The following is an 18,926-nucleotide window of genomic DNA, read 5'->3' on the forward strand; positions in this document are numbered from 1 at the left end:
AAAGGTGAAAGTCACCCTGTTTTTTCCTGAGTTCCAGCCAAAGCTCCCTGTTCAGCCAGGCTGGTCTCCTTTCACCAGATCATTCTTTGGCACACAGGGACAGCCTTTTCCTGTGCCTTTAGGATTTACTTATTGAAAAATGTTCAGCCTTCCTGACTTGTTTACCCTTCAGGATTGCCTCCCAAGGGACTCTGTCAACCAGGCTCTTAATGTCTGCCTCAAGAAGTTCAAGGTAGCAGTTCCGCTGACCCCCCCTTTCTTACTCTCTAGGAATCAAAAACTGTATCATTTCATGATTCCTGTGCCCAAGATGCCTCCAACCATAACGTCACCCACAAGCCCTTCTCTGTTCACAAACAGGTCCAGTGAGGTATATTCTCTAGCTGGCTGACTAGGGAAGTAAAATCTAGGGATATAAAGTCAATGCATATTTTCAGATAGCAAGCAGCTCTTAACTCCTCCACAAATGAAAGTAAATATCTTTGAATACTTGAATTCCTACTCCTAATTTAATCGTAATCATTGCTTAACACAACAATTATCAGGCAAAAGTGCTGCTGCAAAACCAGGATGCAAAAAGGAATGTAAAATCCTTGCCTTTTTTTTTTTCTTAAGAAAAAGACAGCTGGGAAAATCTGTCCTCCAGCAGCCTCACGGCTGCTCTACTTCCCACTTCCAGATAAGAGCCTTGTAGCTAAGAAAAGCTAGAGCACAGCAATTCTCCACCCTCACCTCAGCTGTGCCACCCCTGCTCCTGTAGCTTTCTGTCACGATCCCAAAAGCCAGGGAAACCCATCTTCTCAAGAAGAATTCCCCATTGCCAGCACAGTATGACACAGATAATGTTTGCTACAGTAACAACCCTTTTACATCACCAGGAGAGTATGACAGGACTGAAATACAGAAGAGTAATTAATTTGTGGAACACATACCAATACTTTCTTCAGGGAGCCAGCTGGATTAAAGGTCTCTACTCTTAGGGAATCTCATGGAGATCCTTCTTCATAAAACTCTTCAGGCAGCTACTGTAAACATTAACGGCACATTTAAAATGAAAATCACCCCCATGTTCTGAAAAAGAACCCAAGGACCCTCAGTTGATCAGGAGTGGGACTATCTACAAACAGTAATAATGGCAAGATATTCATCTTCCAAGAAACTTACTTTCCTGGCCCTGTTCTCAGTTGCTCCTGCCTGCTTCCTGCCTGTCAAACCCTTCCCTCAAAACAAGCTCTGAAGTCACCCAATGTCTGTTTAGGAAAGCTGTAGGTACTCAAGCTCTGTCCTTATCTCTTTCAATCTTTAAACAAGGGTAGGAGCAACACTTTCTCTGTTCTTCTGGAGGAAATTGTCAGTCACCTCATTTGACCAAAAAACCCCAAAACTATGTCTCCTATTTGCTCTGTTTCTGATCTAGAGCTGAGAAAACCCCATTTTCTTTAGCAGAATGTGGACAAATCTGTCACTGTGCGTGTGTTCAGACATTGACTCGTGGGTGACTATGCTTGGATACCTTGCTATGGATTGTGGGGTTTCTCTCTGCCCTGTTTCAGGCAAAGTGATCCTGTAAACACTGAAAATTATCCCCTCTGAGAGTACCTTTCAACTCATCCAGCCTTTGGAGTAAGTGACCACTGCACAGGTCTGTAAACACATGGGAGAGGAAGACCTGGAGGTTTGGGGGCACAGCGACAATCCTGAGATGAAGCAGGGAGAATTGCCACCACCCCTGACCCCAACATAACTTCGGACAATACCTACAGGGTAGGCCATGAACTTGTTTCTTGGCAGCTGTTGGAGAATGGCAGTGTTTGCTCCAGGGAAGAGGACTGGGGTGACTTTCCCCACGCAGGAACCATTTCAGCACAAGTGCCACATTTCTAAGCATAGAGTGAGGTCAATAAACGTATCATACAATTATGTCTACTGATACTCTGAACATAAGGTGCAATTCAAATAGTTGGAGAGTCAGTGTCAGACTCTTGATTATAATCAAAACCAGCAGCACTGGTAAAACCACTGTAACAATTTACAACCATTTGCTGTGGCAAAAGAGATGAGTAATGGAGCAGCAGGTACATGGGCAGCTCTACTGTGCTTCTCCACAATAAGCAGAGTACATTAATGCAAAATCCAGCAGTTCTCCTAAGTAGGGATATTTTTCAGAATTCTTTCCCCCCATTTTGAAATCCAGCATTTGCTTGGAAACACACAAGGCATTTTAATGTACTTTTCTACAAATGAAGAGGGATGAGATAGGGAAAAAAAAAAGAAAGTGGAAACCACACAAATGATGTAGTTGTGACACAAATTATTCACCTGGGAAATACGCTGAATATTTTCTTCACCCTCTCAGCCAAATCTCTGCAGGAGAATGTTTTGAGCTGGTGCAGTTTGCTAGGTATTCACAGATAGGACAATTAGGGAGATAAAGTGCCAAGCTGAGAGTCAGAAGATTTTGTTATAAATAACCTCTTACATAGCAGTAGGCAAGTCACCTCACTGCATGGTAGTTTTACCCATCTGTAAAACAGAGATGATAATATTGACTTCTCTTCATAGAACAGAACCTAAAGAACAAAAATGCTGTATGAGCCTAATTCAGATTCTGCTAGCAGGGATGGAAGGACTCACAAGTTTGTTAGGCCAAAATCAACCCTTAGAAGTTTTAAGCACCTGGAAAATGTTGTCATTAGTATAATTGGACTCAGAGTCACCAGACAGCAATGCTTGCATAGTTTTTCTTTATCTGCAGTTCTCAAACACATGGTCAGTCTTGGAAAAAGCAAACATGCAAATAGAAATTGAAGAAATCAACCTGAAATAATGTAATTTCATTCCATCTTTAGACCTTATTCCTAAAATTGTTCAGCACATCAATTGCTAGTTAAAACAATGGGAACTTCTAACTGTGGACTGATGGCATCAGTGATGTTTATGTTTCCTTTACTTCTGTAACAGACTAATCACCTAATCACTCTCCAGAGAATTAGGTACTGTAACCAGTGGTTTGGAACACAACTACTCTACTTAGCACTTACTTACATACACCAGCAATGGATGCAGTGTTCTGTGCTGGCAATTTCTCTGCTTCCTAAATATTCACCCAAGCTGTCATTGTGGATTAGCATGGCTATCCAGAATGTGATCCCTAAGGCATGGCCCGTAACTGTAATGTTCAAGGGACATTAATAGGATAGTTCAGTAATTTGCCCACATCTCCAGATATTCTGTTCTCTTCCTCTTGAATGGAAATAAAATAACAAGGTTGTGGAATTTTAACAAGCATAGAGGAAAAATCATCAGCGCTAAGGGACCCTGAAGAGGCTGTAAGAGCAAGTTCCAGCTCAAGCTACTAGAGATTTATAATGCAATTTAAGAAATTAATTTGAAGAAGGTCAATTTTGTTGCCATTCAAGCACAACAGAGCCTGCAAGCTGCTCCCAAAAGAATCAATGGCTGTTACCAGTGAGCAGCCACAACCACTCTGCTCAGACTTGTTTTGAGCTCCTGAATGGATCAATTTGCCCTCGATCACCAAGAATTTCATTTGCAAACCTGGGCTTGGGAGCAGCAGTGGGTGTCTCAGAGATTTCAGCGCAGAGCTCTGCTGACTCAGCTGCCTCATTTCAGGATAAGAGCTACCAGCTTGTAGCAGTAGAGGCTTATAAAGCAGCCCAGTTCTTGCTCCTCCCCAGGAGGACTGCAGCTCTCCCCAAACACAGTTAAGTGATTTTTAAATACATGGCTCAGTACCTGCAGTGTCACGGTTTCTATGGCAGCCATGCCAGGTTTTTGTTCAGAGTGGTATTAAATAGCAGTGATTAGTATGAACAGAAAGAAATTGCAACGCAGTGAAACCTTAAAACTCTAGAATCCTATTGAAATTAGTGTCTACAAGTATTAAAATGCCCCTACAGCTTTTGCCACATTTTTAAATGTGTTGAGAGACCTAATTATTTCATTGCTCACAGAACAAAACAAAACATTACTACATCCCTCTCAGGGGAAATAATTGGCTGATTCTACACAAAGAAAAATGGAGGCAGAGGTGAGATGCACAGCAAAGACAGTTTATGTTGTGACAAGCCAGTGACATCTAAATAGAAGAAAAATAAAGGCCTAGAATGCAACTATTGGTGCATGATAGGTGCACAGTGTGTGTCATGTACACCTGTGTGTGTGTGTGTGTGTGTATATGTAAAGTAAGAAACATAACTTAGAAATGCTTCTGCCTTCTACCTATCTGTTGTCCATCAGATGATCAAAATCATACCTCCAAACTCTACCTAACTGTATTTTTTTTTTCTTTGAGGCTTGTTTTATTAGCTGGCTTCAAAATAATTGCAAATTAAATGATGATATTATATAGCATTTAGAACAAGCCAGTACATGAATGTAGAATGGGAACTGAAATTAAGTCTATCCATTGAATTTCTTTCCTTAAAGACTTGCAGGATCACCCATTGCCTTACAGTGTCTAGGTAATAAGCATTGTGCAACCGAGGTGTAGGATGCTGCCAGTACTGCTCAGTTAACATATCTCGGCATTTGTGGAGCTTCAGAAAGCACATTTTGACTGTTTTTCCTTCCCTTCAACCAAAATACTCATATTGAGCTGTGCCATATTTCGAGTATATTCTCAATACACTAATTTGCACTTTAAAACCCTAAAAAAATCCTACACTAAATAGCACTTTAAATTGTTTTATAAATGTAAAACCCAGTCACACAGAGAAAACATATGATTCTCAGTCTATCCTCATGGGAATGTGTAGAGCAAAATGGGCAAATCTAACAACCTCTTGTCGCTATTTGTAGCCAAGAGTAAATTTTACTCTATCTAGTTTCCAAATTCATGGCCTGCTGTAGTGTTTTGTGTATGTAGCGTCCTGTGCTGGCATTGCAAATACTGTATGTGTTTCAGAGGAGAACATCAGAAAATGGATTGGGTTTTCTTTAAATCCACGTTCTGCTGTCGTATTTCCATAGTAACGTACTCTGTGTGTCTAAAACGTGTACAGCCATTCTGCATGACTGATACTGGAGATGCTATAAAACCATCTGGGTAAATTTTGGGGAGGGGAAGAGCAGGAATTTCCCCCTCAGTAATACCGCACATGGGTGTAAACCAGCACAAACAGAATATACTCAAATACTCAAACAACTCTCAGTCCACTGCCTCTCCAGAGCTCTGAGCGACAGTAGGCTCCATGACAAACAGGTCATCCATGCACCATCCAATGTCATGCAAAAACATACTCTGATTTCTAACGCGGTCTTCTGCTCGCAGGACTAGGAACCACTGCACGCCCCCTTCTGAAAGGGCCCCTCAGTGCGGACGTACAGGTGGCTGCTGTCACACCTAATGGGATCATCTTTTGTTTCTCCTCCCACTTAACAGACTTTATTTTATTTTGGTGCAGTGCACATGAACGCAGTGTCTAGGACAGATGTGCTACCTTTTAGAGTGTCGCTATAGAAGTCTTTAGCTGTGAACCCTTAATTTGCACCTGAACTCTAATAAACAGTGCATAGTGTTTCAATAGCCTTCTGCTTATATGTTTGAAGATTCGAAACTGAATGGTGAGGTGGCCAAGGCGGCGCTGGCAAACGAAGACTGTCCCCACATAGACCAGGCTATTACGCCTGATGAGGGCCTGCCCTTTACCCGCTCTGGCACTCGGGAGAGATATGGACCCTGCTTCCTCTTATCAACCGGGGAATATCCCTGCCCGCCTGATGGAGGAATAAGAAAGGGTATGTAGCTGGGGCCCTGTACCACATAGCTAGCAACCGGTTTAAATAATTAAGAGAAAGTCAGCTTAGCTGTAGCACGCGATAGTGCGCTTGCTGTAGAGATGCACGTTTGGGCTGGAAACCACCACCTGATGTCTGCATTTGGAGTTTCTAACCTATTTCTTTCAGAAAGAAAAGCCTGAGGAGCTGTAACTACCCCGTGCAGATATGCTAGGCAGTCGAGTCTTCCACCCCAGCTGGTGCAGGAAGCTTTAGTGGAGGATGCTCTACTATGTCCTTAAATTAGCCCATCCCATAAGGAGAGACCAATTAATGTATCATAGCAATGAAGGTTTGCCACTTGGAAAGCTCACAGAGCTTACCAGACTCTGAGGAGCACAGACTTGGAGGTGGCAGACAGAAGTGATAAAACACAAAAGCAAAACATACTCAAGAAAATAAGAAATTATTATTTAGTGACCTCAACAGAGCACGAAAATGAAATATTTGGATATTCACAGCTGGTTAGTTCAAGAGAGAAAGAAAAGCATGGACATCTGTTGGCACAGGTTTCTTAAAATGAGAAAATAATCCATCTAAAATCCTTACATAAATAAATCATTATTAGTTAGTTTCTCAGACTTCTGACAGGTATGAACCTCTCAGAAGTAGCCAGAATAATCTATTTAGCAACAGAAGTAAAATCCCATTAAAAAAGCATTCCCTTGTTAAAAGAGACTGTTTTGCTTAAATAATTTAATGTGAGGCAACCATACAAACCCAAAATTAGATCTACATCTATATGCATCAAAGGAATGGGAAAATTGTAAAAGAATTCACTCTCTTCAAATCAGTGTTTACCACTGGTGTACTGTATATAGTATAAGATAGAGTCAATATTTTAAAACTGCAAAGATTGTATGACATAACCATACACTGAGTATGGAGTATGGAATTCCCATGTGCCATTGTATGATGGGCAATAGTTATAGTAAATGCCAGTTATAGATAGTGTATGCATTTATAAGCTTATCATCAACAAAGATATAGTAGGACCACAAGACTTTCATATGAAAGTATATCCTCTAAAATTTACCTTTGTAGCAAAGTGTTTTACTTGATTCTGTATTGGATAAGCATTGGCCGTGTTCATTCAGCCTGGGCGAGTTCAGGTGGTTCCAGTGGATCAGGGGGAACACTCCAAATGGCACATCCTTTGGGATGGGGAATGTATGGTTTTCACGATGCACTGCAACCTCCTCTCGTTCCTGAATGAAACAGAGGCTGGTTGGCTAAAGAGTAATATACGTCAGCATATTGTTGGCCTGTTTGAAACATGTTGAGAGCATCTTAATTGTTGTTCCAACAGAATTTCATCCATAGTTTGTGCAACTCTCTGTACACTTGCTGAGCTGTTTACATGCATGCTTGAAAAAGAAGGGGGGAGGGAGGGAGGGAAATTGAATGCATGCAATTTTGTTTTCTTTCTTTTTCTTTTCTTTTTTTTTTAATGCTGAGAACAAAGGAGTAGTATCTCTACAGCAACACATTCAATTCTATGGATTTTGCTGCCTTGTCCCCCTCCTGCCCCACAAAGATACCACAAACCTTAATTTTGCCTGAGGTCACAATGCATGAAGTGGAAGGGAGAGGTATGTGTGAGTGTATGACGGAGACATAGAAAATCCCTCCCACTGACTCTTCTTTTTTTTAGGGCACAACCATGTTGCTGCCTGTAGGATCAATTACATAGCCTGACCATCTTGAGAAATGATGATTTTTTTTTAAAATGTATATATTTTAAATTTTTTCTGTATTCCAACGGCATTCTGAGTCATGTTGCAAGCGATACTACTCTCGGCATGTCCGTGCATGCAGATGCTATTGAACTGGCTACGATGTTGACCTCATTCTTAGTCCATTCTGTCATTGATCCAATGCTGTACTTTGCATTTTTCTTTTAAATGAAGGTTACGAAATGTCACGGAGCCTTAACAGCATAGCTGGCATAAGTGGAAAAGCGATAGGATTATCCTCAGTGTCTGCGCCCTACAGCTCTCCTAGCCCAGTGAGACGTTCTTGGTCTCCCATCCCATCTATTTTGTAGCATGGATCAGTAGCAGAGAATGGTCTAAAAAGCTTTACTTTCAATTAGCCTATGCGATGTTGCATATAGTCCAGGTGACTAAGTCTGAAGATGCAATGTCTCACAGTAGCACCCGCTGCAAACGGTGTTACTTCTGATGCTTAGGTGACAACACTCCTAAATAGCACTCAGATGACAATAGGCAGGCATTGGCGTAGCACTGGTGGGCCATACGTGCTGCATGGTATCACTACATAGGATGAAGGGTAGATGCACCAGATGGCTTCCTTCCTGGTGCATCCTGCTAGTATATGCTTATTGTGGCTAATGGTGGATCTACTGGCTCTGTATGGAATGGGTTAGGCGTTTAGTCGATGCTGAAACATGCCAACGATGGAAGATTTTGCTTTTCTCAGGATATTTTTGAGCCATAGGAACCCTGCAGGAGTTTGAGCAAACAAGCACAGTAGGATGAAACTTTGCATGGGCACCTATTTTAAGCTGAAAGCAATACTCAGACACACTGTAGAGAGGTCTCAGTCTGGCTGACTGCATGGGAAAAAAAATCCTGTTGAAGAAGAATATGGCTGCCTCTGCATGTAGCTATCTCACCTTTTCCTCCTTCCTTTAACACTAAGATGCCGAGCTTGATGTGAAAAGCGCAGGGAAGAAGCTCAAGTACTGATTGTATTCTTTACATGCAGATCTTTGCAAAGAAAGTCCAGTCATTGCTAAATATATGCCAACAGAGGCAGTCAGAGTGACCTGACAAGGCAAGATGGAGATGAACATTGATGGCTAATAAACATCTCTGTGGAACTGTGCAGGCATAGAAGACCTTCTCATTTGGACAAAGTTAACTCGCTCCATGCAGGTTTTATGGATGATTCTTCGTGGTTCTGGAGTTGTACTAGAGATGCAGGCTTTTTCTACGGCCAAAATGTAACAAAACTGTAGAAGATCTTTCTTTTTTTTAATCTATTTTTTTGTTCCAAAGCATGACTTGCATGAAGACAAAAATGAAAATGAAAAAAAAAAACCAAAAAACAAAAAACAAACCAACAAAACAACACACACACAAGAAACACTGCAAATGTATGATTAAGGAGAAAAAAGAAAAAAAAAAAGCAAAGTTATATATTTTCTTTCAAAGCTCTTTACTTTTACATACATTGTTGTAGCGAAAATGTAAAACATTATAAAACTGTACATTTCTTTGCTATGGATCGCTTCTTTTTGTATACAAGATAAAGAGTAATGGTTTTAAAAAGTGCAATCAGGCAGTCATCGGTCATATTGACCACGCCTTCACAGTTCATCACACCAACATGGAAATCAAGAACTTTTAATCCAACTAGAAGTGTATAAAAATAAGAAAAACTTTTTCCTGTCTGTTTTTGTTGGCATGCTTGTGACACATGGGACCTTCCTTCGGACCTGACAGTAACAGCTGGTTAATTTTCCAGCTCTGGTTATGTTGTATTTTATTGATGTATAGATCCAACGTAAAGACCCTTCATAAATTGTTCATATTAAGTAATCAGTATGAATTTTAAACAAAAGAGGTGTTATTTTAAAACTGGGACTTATAGTACAAAATCAGGAAAATACTCAAGTATAAATGGTCTCAAAGTTTAAGAAACAAGACAACAGCATTGTATGCAATTTAGTACTGAGTAAAATGCATGCACAATGTTATGCAAAACAATTCTAGCATGAAAATAAATTTTGTATCATGGTTTCAGTGCCTGCTGTATAGTGTAAAGGGGAATCCTTTTCTGAAGCAATCAGGGGTTTCCAGAGACTTGCTTCTAAAATCTTGAATAAATACAGTGTTCTCAACAGAAATGTAGGAGAAAAGCTTGGTATTGCTTTGGTTCTACAATGCTAATTTTGGTTAGTAGATAATAAATGAAGCCTGCAAACACTTGATACAACCGATGTCTAAAGAATTCACACCATTAGTAATTTTACAAGGGAAGATTAAAAACCCCTATAATGATCTAGGTATCTTCCTTTTCCCTCCCCAACAATAATAAATGTTTGTCTTTTTAGCTGATTAAATGAATTCAGTTTTTCTTACTTCTTCGGGCCCCGTCCTTCACTTGTTCATCACTGAGCCACACCACTTCACCTGATCCGAAACAGAAGGAAATCCACGTGTCCGAGTCACACTTGATTTGCCACACAAAACATGCACCAGTAAGATCTGAGAAACACAATGGGATTAAATTTCATTTTAGATGCTACAAATGTCAACTATGGACTGTGTGCCAACAGCATTGTAGTTGCCTGAGCATTTTTGGTAAAGTACTTCTATAAAGGAAGGATACACACCTTTATCCTCATGTGAGGAACTTCCAAAAAGCTGGCAATCTTCTAGGCAACCCACAGTATCTGCAACTACTGATCAGAATGGAAATGTAAAGGAATAATGTCCCTATAGTCTGGAGGAAGTAGAGATTAAACCCAAAAAAAAAAAAAACCAGGAGAAACACTCATGGCTCTGGTAAGTGCTAAATTATACACAAATAACCCTCAACTGCAGCTGGACCTTGTCATCACAAAACTCTACTCCAAAAGAAACACAAGGAAGACCTCAAGCTGTGTTTTAGGGATAGAGGAAAGGCTCTACATAATTAGAGAACTCCTTTGTAGTCCTTGGTACAGCATTAGGTACTTGATTTCTGCTTTAGTTTCTCCCAAGATCTATTTTTCTCACACTGTTTCTATGACGCCATTCTCAGAAGATAAATTTCTTACCTCCAGAGGTAAGATCCAGATTCATCCAGGATTTGCTTAATGAACTTTTCCTCTTATAATGTATTAAGAATCCAGAAATAGATTTATCTACTCCATTTTTTATTTAACACTGACTGAAGGGCCCAGGGCTAATTCTCCATCACTATAAGGAATACCAACAATTCAGCCCTGTAAATCCCATGTAGGTCTTCACCTTCCACTGCACTTTGCATCTATCTGAGCCTTAGAGGACAGGTTGGGGACAACTGTCATTCTGTGCTACATTTTACATTCCTTACTCTCGTTTTCAGTTAGGTTCCCCTCTCTGCTCAGTCTGATTTCAGGTAACCATGTCTTCTGGGTGACTTCTATAAACCCTTCAGAAACAGAACCATCCACTGCCCTTCAAGAGATGCTCTAAAGCTTAAGATCTGTTTGACCCCAGAGTTCCCCTTGCACAACAGCGGCAGATCTGACAACACAGGGTGAGAGGGAAACGAGAAGTGGAAAATCTCACAAGTTATTGCATTGAATCCTAAGGGAAATTTACCACATCGTCCCAGCTGCCTTGCAGTAAAGGAGCTTTTGCTTGGGTACTATGATTAAAACATTAATTCCTTCATGCCTGCCCCCTCTCCCTACAGGAGGTGCATGTCTTTATTAAAGCATTAAAACTATCCATGTGGGTAGATTCTGACTTCAGGCTTCAGTAATGCCACCAGCTACTCCTGAGTTCACACCACTGCAAGTAAGAGCAGAAGTTGGTTTTGCAGCTCAGTTATATTCTGCCTGTTTCCAGCTGTAAAGGAACATCTGTGCTTCCTCCTCTCTAAACTCAGCTTTCAGCAGTGAGTTCCCACCTCTAAGACCCAGTGCTGGCCCTTCATCTGTACCCACTGTCAAGTAATTAGTGGCATATTAATTGCTAACATTTAAAGCTCAACCACAACTTCTACATATATAGCTTTTCCTCTGACTGCATGAAGGTACTCATTTTTTCTGGACCAACCTGATGTGTCTCCACAATTGAAATTTCAGACGGAAGAAATTTCTGAGAAGAGGTTTCTGCTTTTTCACTCTACCAAAAAAAACCCACAAAAACCTAGCTAAAACCACTGTGATAACAGTCAAGTGCAGCAGTCATTAATCTGGATAAAGTGATTTTTCATGTAAATTGCCTCCTCTCTCCTTAAAGTTTCAGGGCCAAAAAGAAAATACATCACTGAAACAAATGTCTGCTAGGACAAATGAGCCGACTGAAATACAGAAGAGAGCAAGCAGGGCTAAGGCAAGAGCGTTCAAAAAAGAACTGAGCACAAAGCTGCTTACAAAAAAGACATCCTGAAGATATTACCCTGCCAGTTTGCATATCCCTTTCATAATTTCAAGACAAGGCAGCCTACTTTTCTGCTTTACATATAAATCCTGGAAGGAACTTTGCCTCTGAGCTCACACACAAACTACCTTCACTTCAGGAAAACATGCTTAAATGATGCAGGTTATTTTTAAGTCACTCACTTACTTGAGTCTGGGCATAAAATACCTGTTTGTTCAGGACTCCCAAAGCCTCTGCATTCATCTAGGACTGTAAGTGCCCAGTTTTTCTCCTAGGGAAATACAAATGTTCATTTGCAATCAAGAACAATATTTGAATTCAAATTTAACCAAATGTTAAAAAACAGGTCCAGAACTGCATCTCTTGACTTTCGTTATCTGACAAAGCAAATGCTATAACAAGATATCTTCCCTGTCTCAGCCTGGCAAAGCCAGGTTTTCAACTCTCAGCATTCACCTGAACACTTAAAAAACTTCATGCAAGTGCATGGGTCCCAACATGTCCAGACACCAAATATTAAAAGTGCGTGCTCTGAGGCTTCCACCGTTTTTCCTGCTGCCCAAGCTAGAGATTCCTTGGGCAGCAAAAGGCAAAATGTTACATTTGTGTTAGTTCAGCTGTTACTCTGAGGTACCTGCAGTGCCTCTGGACTCAAAGGGCTTAGCAGGGATGACACAGCCTGTGCAGAGGCTGCTGACTGTGAGTCACAGCAGCACAAGAGCACTCAAGGCTTAAGCCCAGGGAAAGCAGCTCAGCAGGGGCCACGCTTTGCTGGGGTGGTGTCAGTGCAAGTGGGTGACTGCAGGAAAGGCAGCAGCTCAGGAGGTGGGAAATGAGAAGGACTCAGGATGAGTTTGGAAAATGGGTTATGCAAGCAGGAGCAGTGGAAACAGCAATCAGCGGAGAGTGGGAAAGAATGGCAGTGAGAGTAACTCAAAATAATCCTCAAGAGCCACTAGCCTACAAGGTAGAGCCTTGGGCTGGGACTCAGGAAATGGGAATTTTATTCTTGACTCCCCTGCGGACATGCGGGGTTACCTTGGTTGGGCCAATTTAATTTTTTGCGCCTCAGCTTCTGTTTCTGTGACATTATGCTCTTTTTAAAGTGTTCTGATGTCAAAAGAGGAAAAGCTGTATTTAAGAAGGAATAGTTATTATAATCTACTCAGAATTAAGGCATCAGAGGAGTGAAGCATCTCTTCATTATTTAAAAGATGCCATATTTCCCTGTCTGCAGAAGAACACAATGGCCCTGTAGGAATCCCTTTTCTTTTGTACTTTAAAGCAGAGGATTATTATGGAAAATTATTAAGCACCCACACAGTTAAAATGACAGAGCATTTTCGTTACTGATTGGCAACTCCTCTGCTGCCCTAATTTAGGTACCACATGTCTTCATGCATTCAAATCAGTAAAAACAAAACAAAAGCTAAACTCACTTGACGCTTGCGGCCAAAAACTAAAGTCATGTCAGAACATAAAAACTTTCCAAATTCCTGGCCTCACTTCTAAATAAAAAAAAAAAAAAAGTAAAAACGCAGTCTGCTAGCAAAGTGTTCACATATACTTAAAAGAACTCTGGTTACCAGGGAGTACTGGAACAATACTGAATTGTCATTCTGAAACTCCACTTACAACTCTCAACCCGAAAATCTGAAGACAGAACTCCCCCCAAAGATTGCATAGTATCTGGATAATCAGGTGGTCCACAGGCAAAGCAGCCTGGAAACAGATGAGGAAGTTGAAAACAAACTGAAAGAGAGGCTGACCAACAAAGGAATTAGACTTACAGTCCACCCCTACCAGCCTGCAAAGGTACATCTGGAAATGAGACAAAATCCAACACGTGACCAAACAAAAATGCCAGAGAAAATTTTGCAAAATAAATGTCACCCCCAAATTTTCTTCTCTTTCAGCCAGCTTTTATTCAGGCCTAACTACCTTGTTGTTCTGGTTTCCAATCAAGCTGAAGAATGTGTTCTCCCAATACTCTAAATTTATGCTTCCTCACTCTCCCACAAGGAAACACGTGGTTCATCCAGGCCATGATTCAAATACAGAGACTATTTTCACTGCTGAGTATTTTCAGTCACATACTCTATTTTGATGTTTTACAGAGGCACTGATGAGTAAAAACTGCTGCTGCATTAAAAACAGGTGAATGCTGAGACAACTGACTGATGAACCTGAATGAAATGCACAAATAGCTCAAGACTGTGCCTGACTTCAGTCCTTTAACATCTAAATGGGTTACAAAACAACAAGGGCTTTACACATGCAGTTCCTCCAAATTAGCTTCAAAGGCACATATGATACAGACCTACATCTTCAGTTATATTCACCCAGTAGAAGGCCATTTCCAGAAAAGCAAAGCATTTAAATTCAAGGCTATTATTCTTGCTAACACAGAGCAAAACATGCAAGATCAGCATTTACTGGGAAATAAGAACAGCACAAAAGCTAAAGCAAAAGAACAAAGCACGTACTGCCTCTTTTTTGCACATGTATCAAGATATTAATATGTAAAAATTTAAAAGTGGACAATTATTTTTGTGTCAGCTGGAGTTGTCAGCAAATTCCATACAGGTGCCACTTTTCTACTATTTTGAACCACAATCAAAACCACACAAAATTATTCTCAACCCCAGGCTGTATCCATTCCAAGCCTTTGGAATTTTCAGCTAGTAGTAAATAGCATAAGCAGGACTCAAATACTGATAAAAAATTCTGGAGTCCTTTTCTAGAAAACACCTAGCTAAAAGAAAAAGCCCAAGACTTACCATAAAAATATCAAAATTGTACAGAGTGACCAAGGTCTGTCATTGTCTTGATCTCTAACATGGAAAAAGGAACTGGAAGTCACAAAATTATTTAAGTCTTGTTGAAATCAGATCCAGAGTTCATGGAATCAAATGGAAAAAATAGTAAGTATTTGGTTAAATGCTGGATTAGATCAGAGGCCTGATCAAAATATTTCTGAGTCTGCAAGGTGAAGATAGATGTTGCTGTTTTTGCTGAGGAGAACTGAAAATTTCAAGATATGCTACGGATGAGAAAACACCCAAACGCTGCAGGTCAACAACTCACATTATTACAAATAAACAGTGGGAGAACAATAACATCAATGAAACAGAATTGCTTGTCTCTCATCTCACTCCCACCACACCGGCAGGCTGGAATGCTGTTGTGTCGTGAGATTATTCAGTCCTCAGGAGCTGTATCTTGGCTCTGTCCTCCCCCTCCTTTTCCCTGTGTTTTAGATGACTGCATCAGGCTCTCTATTGCCATTCATTTAAATATTTTTCCATGGTCACCTTTCTCTTCTACATTGAAACTGATCTCCTTGATCAGTCCATCCTTATTTCTAAGTCTCACGACTCAACACATGCCATAAAAAGCACAATCAAATCACTTTCTCCCACCCTCCCCACAATCTCTCTGTGCTCAAAACATGCAGCTGAGAAAAAGCTCCTGTCACTCATCCAGAAGTGACCTTTGTGGTGATTGCAGATGGCAAGACTAGTCAGACACCAAAAGGACTGCCCACATGCAGACAGAGAAGTCAGTGTTGTATAAGGAGCAGTGACTGGGCAAACAGTCTTCCATCTTTCAAATGAACACACTTCATATACAGAGTCTGGCACGCTGAGCACAAATGCATCAAATAACTCAGAATGCCACACCAAGTAAATAACATCAGCGACCACCAAGTGGCCCAAAAAAATCCACCGAGAGACAGAAACTTCTGACACAACACACACATCGCCCCACCAACATTCTCTGAACTGGAACAGGAGCATCTTGTGCAGGTGCACATGGAGGTTTCACGAGTACATCTGCAGATCTCCTAGGACTTCAAATAACAGAAAGGCACACAACAGCTTTCTTCTCTTTCTCCCCCTCCACCAAAAGGCCTGAAAATTCTCTGGACTGAAGGTCAGCAGTTCACAACTTGTTCTCTCTCATGAATGTCAGCTGACTGTGGCAGGTTTACTTATCTTCAGAAAACAGGAGGGGAGAGCAGCTGCACAGACACGTGGTTAACTTGTTCCAGTGTCTCTTTGTAAATATATATATATATATGTTATAAACTTTGTCAGTTCATTTCCAATTGAACCTGAATGCAGAATGCTTATGTAACAGGCTTCTTGCTTCATTTACCACAGAAGACCTGTTAAAGAACTCTGTGAACCAGAGCACACTGGGTCTGCATTTTGCCTTGCAGAGACTGACCTTATCCACGAGGATTATCAACAACAGCAACAGTCACAAACTCTTAACATCAGCATGGAAAGTTGTCTTCTTCCACTTGATTAGGAACTTTTCACTGTGTGTTCCCTTCCTCACAGAGAAAGCCATAGCTGATTTTGTACAGTGCTTTATTCTGCAAACAAAGTCACTGACACACAAAACAGGGCATTCACTTCTGAAAGAACGAGCAGCAACTTGGTTTTGACATTCAGCCATGTACCTTCTACAATGAATTCAATTCACTCTCTGCACTACAGCAGCACCTAGAAGCTCTGACTGATGACAAAGCCCTCACTATGTCAAGAGAAGTCATTACTTCCCAAAGTCTTCAAGCTATGTAGGCACAACAAAGGAGAGAAAAACACAGTTCTTGCCTTTCAAAGAGGAAGATCAGGTGCAGATATGAAACACCAAATCAGGACCAGGAACAAACTCACACACTCCTTTGCTTCTTCACCATATCACCCCAAATCATTCCTTGCATTCCAAAAGTGTGTTCATGTTACAGGAATGAAAAATTGAAAACAATTTCAAATATCCAATTCACATTTATTTGTTACATAATTTGTTGGACTCCTCTGTAATGAACTGCAGCTACAGCAGACACAGTCACAACATGTCCAGTCCAGTAAACCTCATGTAAGGCACATATTGGCATGATTAATCAAGGAACAGACTTATTTAGAGGAGATGATTACTGAAGCAAGAGAACACGTTTATTTGGTAGACAGATTTTGCAGAAATCATAAATAGAACCTCAGACAAGACTGTGAAAGAAAGCACGAGAAACTGTTCAGTGCATATAATAGAGAAGCTTTGGTATCCAGAAAGTGGCATTGAGAACAGTCAATAAATAACAACTTAGATAATTAGAAGTGCAAGAGGTCACAGCCTGGAACAGTATATTGCCATGAAGAGCCACAACTAACACATGGATTTTAAAAAAAATCCATTTTACAACAGAAATCTTAATTCTACATATTTTTCAGAGGATCCATTTGATTATTCTTTTGGTATCTGTAATAGTTAAAATCAACTTCATAGTCTGCTCAAGTTTCTTATCTGCTGAATAGAAAAGTAAAATACTCTTGAAAGTGGAGCCAAGAACTATAACTGCTGTAAAATCAAGGGTGAAAAAAACCCATGCAGCCCATATTATCACCTTAATTCCTTCCCCTTCATATGTAAGCTGATACATCATTAGAAGGTCTTCCTGTCCTATTTCCTAAGAGCCTTTCTCTGAGCACTCTGCAATTCTGTAAGGCTTCTTCCTTGGCAAGCCTGCTTCAAAAATTAAACCACTGTTTAGCAACAGTAGGTCTCATTATAAGGTGCATTTACTACACAGTAGAATTCTCTATATTTAGAACTCGAAATACGTTAAATACCACAGCAAATATAAGTGTTGTGGGTGGTAAACATCCAGTTTAATGGCATCCACTGTATTTGTATGGAAAAAACACAGTTTTATAAATAGCTTCCAAAATTTTGCTACTAACAGGCAAACACATCTCATTTTACACTTGTTCTTTTCTCCTACAAGTGCTAGGCCTATGTTCTCTGTCAAACCTCCACCTGGAACAAGCGCTGTGGGCATGCTGTGAAACAGCAAATCAGCTGGGCTGCAAAACAGAAGTGAGAACCAACCTGAAATTATCAGGAGCATTCTAGTCCGCCTTTTAGGCTGGAGAACTTGTAAAATCTTTCTGGTTAGATTTTGATGTCTTCCTACTCCAAGGCAGATGGAAACACAGGCGCTAAACTGGATCAAGCTGTCCTCAGCAGCCACAACTGACTTATGCCCTTTGCTAGGAACCTTTTGAATGTTTCTAAGAGCTCTTAGTTTTTCTTCCCTAAGCAGTAGCTTCAGAAACTTCAGGTTTGGTTTGCAAGTTAATAACTTACGCAGGTCTGCAGCCCTGTAAATCTATAATAAACTAATGTCTGGCAGAGAAAATAATCGATGAAAAATATTGCTCCTTTCAGTTTAATCAAGACAAACCTAGTTCAGAAGGGCCTCATTTTCCCCTTTTGCCAGCCTTCTAAATTATATTGCTTCTCTTCTTTTAATCCTAATCTTCTGCTTAAAAACTGTGCATGCATCTAGCCACTTTCACTCACTCTGAGACACAATTTTCTGAGCTGCTGGGAGGTCACAACCGCAGTAGAAGTTGGCAGGTGAAACATTTCATGATGTAAAGATACAATAACAAAAACCACCTTTGTCAGACTATTTCTTCAGACTGAATTTATACATCAGGAAGCCATTAAGCAGTTAGTTTCTTCCTCAAAGACTTCTCAGAAGAACAAGAAAATGTAAATCTGTTTTCAGTTGTATTGCACCAAGGCAGAATGTCTGTAATTCTGTCTGTGGGTAAGAAAGTCAATTCCTGTGGCAAGAGCCCAGGAAACACTTTTTAAAATATTACAGCTTTTTATGCATAGTTGTTCCTTTGGGATTTAGGAAAAATATCTGCAGTTTCCAACTCCTGTTAATCATGGGCAGCTCCCCTGTAGAGCCTCTGAACTGCACAATCCAAAGGTGTCCATCCACATCCATGATGTTATGATTCCAGGCGTGCTGGGTCTAGTGAGGAGTTTTGACAGAGGGCCATGGAGTGTCCTGCCCCACATCCAATTAAGATCTGTTTTGCACAGCCAAGAGCTTTGACTGGCTTTGGGACATGAACATTTGCTTCTGTGCCATCACCACACATCCCATGTTCATTCCATCCCCAAGAGAAGCACTGGCCACCTGTAAGAGAGGACAGA

General features: G+C 40.6%; 2 protein-coding genes across 7 annotated transcripts in view; one reads left to right on the forward strand and one right to left on the reverse strand.

Moving 5' to 3' along the window:
• Nucleotides 1–18,926, forward strand: part of KCNC1 (potassium voltage-gated channel subfamily C member 1) — a 122,896-nt gene that overhangs the window by 95,562 nt on the left and 8,408 nt on the right. Inside the window, exons 3-4 of one of the 5 annotated variants that reach the window (XM_054275611.1) lie at nt 5,572–5,760; nt 7,710–9,572. The exons of 1 other annotated variant lie outside the window; for it this stretch is intronic. In XM_054275611.1, the coding sequence (XP_054131586.1) occupies nt 5,572–5,760; nt 7,710–7,846 (326 nt within the window). In that variant the 3' untranslated portion in view covers nt 7,847–9,572. Of the gene's footprint in view, nt 1–5,571; nt 5,761–7,709; nt 9,573–18,926 lie in introns of those variants that run through there. 3 more of the 5 variants (XM_054275612.1, XM_054275610.1, XM_054275614.1) reach the window with 3 other exon arrangements.
• SERGEF (secretion regulating guanine nucleotide exchange factor) overlaps nt 16,266–18,926 on the reverse strand; it is a 142,246-nt gene continuing 139,585 nt past the window's right edge. The window contains exon 11 of one of the 2 annotated variants that reach the window (XM_054275615.1): nt 16,266–18,909. In XM_054275615.1, the coding sequence (XP_054131590.1) occupies nt 18,719–18,909 (191 nt within the window). In that variant the 3' untranslated portion in view covers nt 16,266–18,718. The remainder of the gene's footprint in view (nt 18,910–18,926) is intronic. The other variant, XR_008482990.1, reaches the window with a different exon arrangement.

This window comes from Melozone crissalis, unplaced genomic scaffold (genome assembly GCF_028551555.1).
Source record: "Melozone crissalis strain CALT ecotype California unplaced genomic scaffold, PUWL_Pcris_2 ptg000018l_1, whole genome shotgun sequence".
Lineage (NCBI taxonomy): Eukaryota > Metazoa > Chordata > Aves > Passeriformes > Passerellidae > Melozone > Melozone crissalis.